Below are 10,691 nucleotides of genomic sequence, written 5' to 3' on the forward strand. Positions count from 1 at the left end.
GAGTTACTATTAAAATACATATGAAATAACTTTAATAAGCGTGTGCATTCTTGTATAAACGAACACTGTAACATAAAAATCTAATTAGTTGGATGAAATAGTCTCGTTTTATTCAAATGTATTCAAAGAGCAATGAATAAAGCTTGCTGTAGACTTGGGATTATATAAAAACATAACAACGTAGAAGATTCTACTTTTAATTTTAAACTATAGTTTTTTAATACTCTATTTTTTATTAATTTTAGCTTTCATCGCCCTGTTCTCCGTGCCGAAAATTTATGAGAATAACAAAGCCCAGGTAGACGCGAACTTAGCCATTGTACAGAGCAAACTCCAAGAAATCACGACCAAGTAAGTAATTTCTTGGATCTTTCTATTTGATTTTATATAATGTAGACATGATAGTTTAGATAATACTATACTTTTGAAGCTAGTGCATTGAATAAAAGGTCTTTGACACAACCACAGATTTATTGAAATGATGAGAATGCTTTATTTTTGTTATGTTTCTTATTATTTCAATTGAACTTTGGTCTTGACAATTTCAAATCTTTTTATTCAATATTGATACTATTACTGCTAGGTTGTACATCGAAAGTATATGTAGACTGTAACAATAAATATGAACTAATTGTGGGATTCAAAACAGAAATATTTAGGAACTTATCAATTCTTTCAAAATGAAGAAGTGTATTTGAATTTACTTCAAATCTTTATAATTCTAATAATGAATTTAGTTATGACCGACATAATCTGATGACCATAATCTTGATCAATGTAACCTTGCTTTCCATGGAAAACTAACCATTTTGCCTTCAATAACAAACTGAATTTATTTTTTTTTAAATGTCTGTATCATATCCATAGGTCCAGTACCTTTCACCATAGAGAATACATAGCAAAAGAAGATATACCATGGTATAGGGCGTTTATTTCAATGTTAACTCAAGCCAATTGTATTTCTTTCTCGTATGTTGCTGGTAGTCTCTCATACTGTCCCCTTCTTACACTCTCACCCTGCCAAAGCAGTAATTATAGACAGTAGTCGACAGCAATCGGCATGAAATGCCTAATTTTGAATATAAGCGACCTATGCCATGGGATATCTTCTTATGCTATATATCCTCCATGCATTCACAATGGCAATATTTGGAAAAATCAAGAAGTTCAATATTTATTTAATTTGAGCAGTTACTACAATATCCAACTAGCTGATATTGATTGATAGATTTTTTGGATTTTTGTGCTAATATTTAGGTGTATTGCACACCATGCTGAACATGAATGATGTGCTTCATGTCTGCCCAACCAGGGACATCATGAAAAATGAAATCCGCTCATTATCCCTCTTTGAAAGACACCCCAGCACTCAGCACCCAGCGGCTTTAAACAATACAAAAACTTTTTTCAATGGCCTTCGTTCGCAGTGCTTTTGTTCTGAGCTCTCGAAGACTTTGATAACGTTGCATGTGACACACTTCCATCAGGACCTCTTTGACAAACTTTTTTTCTATCCAGAACAAAATATTATTCTCCTCAAATTATTTGAAATATCAAGTATCATTCTTGATAGATTTCAAGTCGATGTCATTCAATATACTTACTTGAAAGATTTTGGTGCAGAATTTAAGTGAAACGCGAATTAGAATACTGCGAATATATGCTTACTATTTCGTCATTTGAACAAAAATACTCCTAGTATTCTTGTAATATTATTAAAATATAATTTATTAGAAGAGTTTTAAAGTCATTAAAGTTATTGGTTTAGCTGTCGATTTTTGAACCTCAATTTTGTAACTTCAATGATATTTTTTGGGCTGTGTCTGCTGTTCTTCCAAAATCATAATTATACGATTTGTAACTGTATGGCCCTGTTGCACAAAAGCCGGTTAAATTTTAATAGTGATTAATTTCACTAGAACCAATCACAGAAGGCGTTTTTGAAAAGACGGCTTCTCTGATTGGTTCTCGTAGAATTAATCACGTTTAGAATTTAACCGGCTTTTGTGCAACCAGGCCTATGAATATGAAGATAAATAAACTATTATTGAGTGTACTGACTTGTTTATCGTGACCGTCTACTCATCAAACTCGTATTCTGTTTAGCTCGCATATTATAGATACGTTTGAAATATGAATAACTGCAACGTTTGCCTCGGCAATTTCAGTGATGAAGACTCAATAATTTGTGCTTCGTGTAAACAAAAATGTCATTACATCTGCCACCATTTAACCGAAAAGAACTTCAAAAAACTTTCAAAGGATAATCGGAATAAATGGAAGTGCAGTGCTTGTAAACAGGTGTCTGTGTCACCAGGTCAAGAAGAGAGTGAAATGGAAAGTGATGTTTTAATGCGAAAAATGACTGTTTTATTTGAACAGTTTTCAAAATCGTTGAAAAAAGATATTGATCAACAATTAGGGGAACTAACTCACTCAGTAAAATTTGTTTCGGATAGTTTTGATAGTTTCAAATCGGATATCGGAGAAATCAAAAAAGCTAATGAACAATTAATCACTGAAAACCAAAAATTGAAAGAAGAAGTGAAATTTCTTTCTAAGAGAAATGAAATATTAGAAGAATATACCAGGAGGGAAAATTTATTATTAACCGGTATACCTGCAACAAAGAACGAAAACATGGACGAAATCCTACAAGGCGTAGCCAGTGCTCTCCAAGTGTCTGATTTTTCATCAAACGAAATCAGCGTCGCTCACAGACTGCCATCCATGAACCGAGAGACTACACCGATGATTGTCGTCAGGTTCGTGAGAAGGAGTATGAGGGACAAATGGATGACGGCTTTCCAAACCATAAGCAGAGAAGATAGGAGCAGCCCCGGAATCGACGTGAAAAAAATCAACAGAAACCTGCCGAACGGACACTTCAGGCTAATGAATCAGCTGACTGCCAAGAGTGCTAAAGAACTGAAAGCCGCTCGTGAGTTAGCTAGGGAAAATGATTGGAAATTCGTCTGGTTTCGTGGTTCACAAATGTGCGCTAAGAAGTCGGAGGGCTCACCTGTATTCAAAGTCAAGGGACTGGACCATCTGAAAAAAGTTATCAACGGAGAGGAATAAAGTGTTGCTACAGGTTTGATTAAACATTTATTATGAATGATCTCACGCAATTTGTAGATAGTATTAACAGTGTTAGGGAATGTGAAAGTACCGATGAATACTTGAACTATATCCAGCCCCTTAATTATGAATTGAATATTTTTAGTTTAAATATAAGAAGTTTGAAAAGAAATTTTGATCAAATTCTCATTATTTTGAACAGCATGAGAACAAAATTTGAGGTTCTAATTTTTACTGAAACCTGGACTTCTGAAGAAGAAAAATCACTGTTAAACATTAATGGCTATAATTTATATATAAAAAGTAACTCCTTGAATCGTTCAGATGGAATTGTCATGTATGTAGCTAATAGTATTTCCTCGAAAAAAATTGATAGTCCAAACGAATATCCTTTCTTAGCTGTTGAGCTGCAAACTAAAAATAATAAATATTTAGTAACATCCGTTTATAGATCTCCTAGTACAAGTATACCTTTATTTATAGAACAACTTGATAATTATATGAATGGTTCATGCTTTAATTTTGATTATTCATTAGTGATAGGTGATGTAAATATTGATTTGTTATGTAACTCTAAAAAAACGCATGATTATTTGTCTATTATGAGTTCGCATGGGTTTGAGTCCTTTGTCAATAGAAAAACTCGTCCTGCTTCAAATACTTGTTTAGACCATATTTTTTCTAAATCCAAACATAATGACTCATTAAAAACTGCTGTATTAGAAATGTCAATTACTGATCATTATGCGACTGCTCTTCACGCATCAATTAAAAAAGATGTTTGTTCTCGATCTAGTAAGCCATGTAAGTTTATTGAAGTGAGGAATGTTAATAAAGAAAAGTTGTTAGAGGAGAGTGCTTTAATGAATTGGGAGATTGACGCGAATAGAAGTATTGAAACATTAGTAAATGAATTTGTAAATAATGTAAAAACGTGCATCAGTAGAGCAACAGTTATTAAAAAGGTTAATTTAACTAAAAAACATTTGAAACCTTGGATGTCCAATGGAATTCTAAAGTCCATAACTATAAGAGATAGATTATATAAAAGATTGAAAAATGAACCATTTAATGTAGAGCTGAGAAGGAAATTCCTGTCTTACAGAAATAGAATAGTAGATCTAATTAGAAAAGCAAAAGATTTATATTATCAATCAGAAATAAATAAAGCTCAAGGTGACCCTAAGAAGATATGGTCTGTGATAAATCAAGCAATTATTGGGGTAAATAAGAATTCACAATTACATGTAAATCAAGATCTTAATGCTTTGAATGACTATTTTGTGAATGTAGGTATAAATCAAGCGCAGGAAATTGATATACATGGACAGAATGAAGATCAATATTTGGAACAAACAATAGATATTGAAAATGCATTTAATTTCAATTTTGTTACTGAAACAGAAATCAAGGAAGTAATCAAAAGTTTGAATGATAATAAGGCACCTGGATGGGATAACATATCCAACAGCGTGCTAAAACTATTAACTGACACAATCTCTAAACCTCTTTCAGAAATTTTCAATTGTTGTTTTTCATCTGGATACTTTCCCTTGCATTTCAAGCATGCAAAAGTTATTCCTTTACACAAGGGGGGGAGTAAAGAAATACCTCAAAATTATAGACCAATTAGCTTGCTAAGTTCTATTTCTAAAATTTTCGAAAAATTGGTAAAGAAAAGATTAGTTGAATATCTAGATGTTAATAAAATCCTTGATAAGAGGCAGTTTGGTTTCCAACAGGGTAGAAGCACAGAGGATGCATTGGAGTCCTTAACTGAGACAATATACAATGGTTTCAAAACAAATAAAAAAACCTTGGTAATGTTTCTGGACCTGGCCAAGGCTTTTGACACAGTACCACATGATAAAATGATCCAGAAACTATCTAATATTGGTATTCAAGGAATAGAGTTAGATTTCTTTGAAAGTTATCTAAGGGGTAGAAGCCAAATCGTTAGCTGTGGTGGTAGTAATAGTGAGATTAGAGATGTGACATGGGGTCTACCTCAAGGGACTGTATTGGGACCAGTTTTATTTTTGATCTATGTTAATAACCTGCCTAGTGTACTGGACTCAGTTGGGTCTAAGACAATTTGTTTTGCTGATGACACAGCACTTATCTTCCAAGAAGGTTCCTGGGAAGATGTTATCAAGCAAACAAAAGTGGGTTACTATAAGGTTTCTCAGTGGCTAAAATGTAATTATTTGAGACTAAATCTTGGTAAAACAAAATGTATGACCTTCAGTCCAACAACAAGAGGAGATCTAGATATGAACAGGCTTTGTTTGAATAATGCTTGTAACAGGTATCCATGTGATTCTTGCAATGAGGTTATTGAGAGTGTAAACAATTACAAGTATCTTGGTATTTTTGTTGATAAGCATCTACGCTGGTCACCTCAGATTAGCTACCTTTGTAGAAAATTAAGGGTGGTCAATTTAAAAATGTACATGCTTAGAAGTATTTTGAGTCTAAAATTACTAAAATCTGTTTATTTTGCTCTATTCCAATCCTTAGTTCAGTATGGTAATTCTATATGGGGAGGAACTTTTGATTCAACTTTAAAACCTCTATTTGTTTTACAAAAGTTAGTTATCAAAACAATAATGAGGTATCCGAGAGATTTCCCAAGTGTCACATTGTTTCAAAATTCCAATCTGTTCACTATAAGACAATTGTTCATTTTAAAGACTATTAAGAAACATGTGCTCAAATTAAAAAATATTCAAAATTTTCAAAGAGTAACTAGACAAGTCGCTCAAAACTTAATCACAATTGAAAGAGTTGATAGCACCCTATCCCGTAGAAGTATTTCATATTTGAGAAATAAACTCTATAATAAAGTTCCAAGAGGATGGTTGATAAAGAAGCCTAAAATAAAAGATTTCCATACCTGGGTGAAAGAAAATTATTTTTATTCAATTAATGATTTGGTTTAATATTGATTGATGTTGTATGAATCTTAAATTCAGCTTTATGTATATCTTTAATTTATTGTTATTTCTTAGAATGGAATATTTAGTTGGTTGAATGTTAATTACTGTTAGCCTATATTATAATATTGTAGGATAATTTTATATATTAATATTAATGTATAAGTGAATAAGTTATATTAAGACTCCACGTTGGCGTACAAGTTTTCTTTTGCCGACGTGTAGCACAAAGTTGTCAATTTCCTTTCAGTTGTATTCTGTATATATTTTTGTGCAATAAACGATTTGATTTGATTTGAAACTACAATTATGTAAAATCACTAGTAGTATACCCTTGTTATATTTTCATTTTTATTTTTTTATTTTGACACTTGAAAATGGCGTAAGTGCTCGAAACTAGTCGTGATTTATTAAATATAAAAAATAAAATATAACAAGGGTACTAGTGATTTTATATAATTGAACATTCTAGTTGCCCTACTCTTTATTGATTCATACAATAAGTGCATCATAAAAATGATAGGGAGAGAAAAAATAAGGTAACCTTGTGCTATTCCTCTCCCAAATTTAGATAAGGTTACACATAGTCCAAAATGTTAAGTCTTGTAGTTGTTAACTTCACAAAATTTCCAGTCCTTAATTATTTTCACAAAGTAGATTTTTAAATTTAGATGTTTCAAAACTAGATTCTTTATTAGGAAAGAAACTTCACTTGATTAAGTGTCTCTTCAAATATTACTATTTTGAAATTTATTTAGAAGGATCAAGGTAATTCATTTGGAAATTCATATTGGAAGGTTTGAGAAGGAAGCTTCTTGTCATATATTTACGAGTACTATAGTTGTTATTAATTTTTCCTTTCTCTAATATGATATTGATTTTGTTGTTTTGTTTTTCAGGGTGAAAGCAGCTCTTCCAATTGGAAAGAAAGAAGCTGAGAAGGATAAAGAACAATAGATGAGACTGAAGTAACTATTACCGCACAGAGCAGCGATTCAACTGCCAGTCCTCTTCAACAATTACCAAGTGATGATAAAACAGTGATAATAAAAATATATTCTGGAAGAAGAGGAGTTGAAGAAAAAGAGCGTATAATATAATAATGTCAAAGTGTTGCTGACAATGATGTAGAACTTATCAAGTGATCATACCCACCATCATCCTCGATCATGGTTATCACAATGTTTTATCGAAACTCCTCATTACTCAACTCAAAAATATCCTTATCGATCCAAATTAATGTTTAAAATTAATTCGCATCTGAATTGAAAGTGATAATCTATCTTACCTATACATTTTTCATACAGCTTCATTGTTGGTAAAATGCTTATTTATAGATTCGAACATTGTAGAATTGAAGTCAAATCGACTTGCATAATAACATAGTAAACCCTACTGATGGATTTCAGTAAATGAGGGTTTTCGTTCTCGTATTCTTTTCTAGTTCTAGCTGAATTTGATTTTTCGTTTTATTTCATTAATATCGTATCAAACTTTTTATATTTGAATTTGATATATTTTCATGCGAAATGCATGAAACTCGGTTCAGAACACCTAAATATTGCACAAATAAATGTTCATTATGTCTTGAATAAAACTCCTTTTTTCTCGTAGTGTTTGATTTTTTTTTTAATTTTTTGGTGACTTATAAAGAGTAGCTAAACTCATAGCAACACTAACACTCTGGAAAGCGGCTTCTTGAGTCAAATCTTGCAAAACATCAGTCTGAAAACTATTTCTAATCAGCCTATTGCTATTTTGTCGTTTAACTCATTACTTCCTTACATCAACCTTGTAAGTTGGTATGAGTCGTAGATAGTTCGTGAAGAGAATAATGAGTGATTGTTTCTTCTCATTCTCATGTATTTTATTTCTCTTTATTCAACTATTACACGTTAATCTGAGGATGAATGATGATGATGTGTAATGATTGTTTTGACTGAATGGTGTACTGTCAGAAATGTGTCCCTAGATATAAGATCAAAATCCTGCTATGGAATACGTAACGTATTCACTGATGGTCCAATGTATTCCATCAATATTAATCGAAAGTATTTCTAAAAGAAAACGCGCCAACTTTGGTTGGACATTAATGTTTGTGTGCTTTTTCTTCTGAATTGTTACACATTTTATTGTTGTAGCATTGCAACAAGAAATCCGACTGGAGTTCATTTTTGTTGAATTATATATTGTGTTGGATTTTTGTTCATCTAGTTTGTTTCAAATTGTGTTGCATATTTTTGTAAGGCTTCTTCGTGTTGGTTCATTTTTACAGAGGGCTCTCTCTCTCTCTCTCTCTCTCTCTCTCTCTCTCTCTCTCTCTCTCTCTCTCTCTCTCTGCTGCACCCCAGCATCACAAATGATCGCTCATCAGGTGAAATAGAAATTCACAAAAGTCTATCTAAATCATTATTCGCCGAGAATTTTGAAAATTCATATTCAAATTCCGTCTTCCTCATAGCAAAAAGTTTATTCAAATTTGCATCATCCATGAATACTATTGATATGATAAATTTCTGATTATTAAGATCAAACCATGAGAGCCCTAAAATGTACATAATAGCGTTAAAATAAAAGACTATCTACTGAAAGTTTTAAAGTTATATATAGAATTATATATTTACGCGCACTTTACTTGTTTGCTGTACAGAATTGATATCTTGTTTATAAGAAATGAAACTATATTGAAAGTTGTATTTTATTTTTATGTTTATGGAAATAATTATTATTATAATTGAAATTTCAATATCAGATATTTATATAGATCTATGAAAAACGTTCAAATGACAAAATTCTAGAGGAATTACAGGTATGCTATAATATCATATTCATAGAAATATCAAACTTGCGCTGATGCTTGATGTATTGTGTATAATTTTCATTGAGAGGTTATCTTACTATTCCTTAAATGCTTTCATTGTTAATTATTTTTGAAGGAAGGAATTGTTTGATTTGAACGTAGAACTGGGAAAATATAAAAGTCCACATTAATTATTCTTTCAATATTATTTGATATCAAGCATTGCTCATTGTAATTTTTTTACACTTCAATTGTCTTATTTTTTAATGTATGGTGCAATTGAGATTTTGAGAATTGTGCTTTTATAAAATTACGTGGAAAATGATATTTAATGGATAAGCAACTTATTTATAAATGTTATTTCAATACATTACTGTAAAAGCTGGTGGTTCTTTGTAATAGAATAAGATATAGGTTTATTTCCCTACTTGATAGTTAACGTATGTTCAGCTGTACAATGGTGATTAAAACATTCTTCTGTGCTTTGTACACGAAAATAAAGATGAATGATAATTGGAAAGCAAGCATTAATGTCTTTAAATAACTCATTTCACTTGACTAGATAAGCTCGTTGAAAGGATGAGTTTTTATGAGAAACTAGTTAAGGTGGGTTTCCGTTTGTGCGTAAACTTCGACGACGACGCCATTTCCCTAATGCCATTCATATTGTCCAAATTTCAAATGTGCTAAAACAGCTGATCAAATAACTTTTCTTTATTTGTGCCTATTATCCAAGAATCAAAATATTTTGAATGGTATCAACAAATTTCCATTTAAAAGTATAAACCGAACCTCTCCCTTTAAAATATAATTAAACATGATATTTTAGGTTATTTAGACAAATTGAAATATGCCCAATCTGATATCCTCACCCTGTCGTGGTCGACTACAAAATTCATGCACAAACCTAAACCCACCTTAAGAGAACTAGCTGCTCTTTAAGAGGTAATTTTATAGTTGAAAACTACAACGGGATAATCTGGTTTATGGGACACTTAAATTATGGACCTATAGATTAAATGGTCCATTTGATTTAATAAATGTCCTAGAAACTGGGCCTGTTGGAATTTGAATTTTTTTTAAATATCCAAGGCTTGCAAAAGGTTCAGATATCAGCCAGGTAACATCATGTCATGGGGGTCTAAATAACATGTCAAACGGAACAGCTTTCATACTCAGCAAAGGTGTCGGTCGACAGTTATCTTGTCGTTGAAAGCTTTTTTCCCACTCGGCAGACATCGAGAATTTCGAACATGATTTTGTCAGTTTTAGTTTGGATAGAACGGTACGGTAATATTTGTGTTCTAGTAGCAAGTTACAAGGAACATGTACAATGGTTATGGAGAACAAATATTACGTACCGGTAGGCCTACGACCGGGGTGACTGTCTATTCCACGGTGGCTTTGTCCCACCTCACGAATAATATTCAAATCCATTTGTCTCCAATCTCTGTTATGTGAAATCGATGTTCAACATTGATAGCCGTAGACCTGATCATTATCGAGGTTCTACAATTGATATAATTTGTCGAAACTGGGTATACGAGATTCGCATTAATTGAATTATCGACATTAAACCAAACTGCTTGCTTCATTTATGATTTCGCTGTCGGAAAACTTCGTATTAGAATACTTATTTTCAAAAGACTTATGATTATCAGTGAGTACATTTTATTTATGCATTTTTATTATATTTCAATTGGTATATCCATAATATTCATAGTTGTACTGGTTAGGGTTCTGTCACTAGTTAAATACAAGAAGGTCACTTACAGTTTGAACTTGAGGTGACTCTCAATATGATATTATGCAGGATATGATGGAAATACAATGAAAAATATTATACTTATGCATTTTATCTAATAAAACTGAAT

The 10,691-nt window shown here is 31.8% G+C and overlaps 1 protein-coding gene across 10 annotated transcripts in view; it reads left to right on the top strand.

Annotated features, from left to right (window-relative positions):
• The window catches only part of LOC111048921 (reticulon-1-A), a 139,813-nt gene extending 130,471 nt beyond the window's left edge, over window positions 1-9,342 (top strand). For all 10 annotated transcript variants that reach the window (XM_022334906.2, XM_039428384.1, XM_022334905.2 and 7 more), the window contains 2 exons: window positions 246-351; window positions 6,917-9,342. In XM_022334906.2, coding sequence (XP_022190598.1) covers window positions 246-351; window positions 6,917-6,974 — 164 coding nt within the window. In that variant the 3' untranslated portion in view covers window positions 6,975-9,342. The remainder of the gene's footprint in view (window positions 1-245; window positions 352-6,916) is intronic.
• The last annotated feature ends 1,349 nt before the right edge of the window (window positions 9,343-10,691 follow it).

The sequence above is a fragment of the Nilaparvata lugens genome, chromosome 5, assembly GCF_014356525.2.
Source record: "Nilaparvata lugens isolate BPH chromosome 5, ASM1435652v1, whole genome shotgun sequence".
Taxonomy (NCBI): Eukaryota; Metazoa; Arthropoda; class Insecta; order Hemiptera; family Delphacidae; genus Nilaparvata; species Nilaparvata lugens.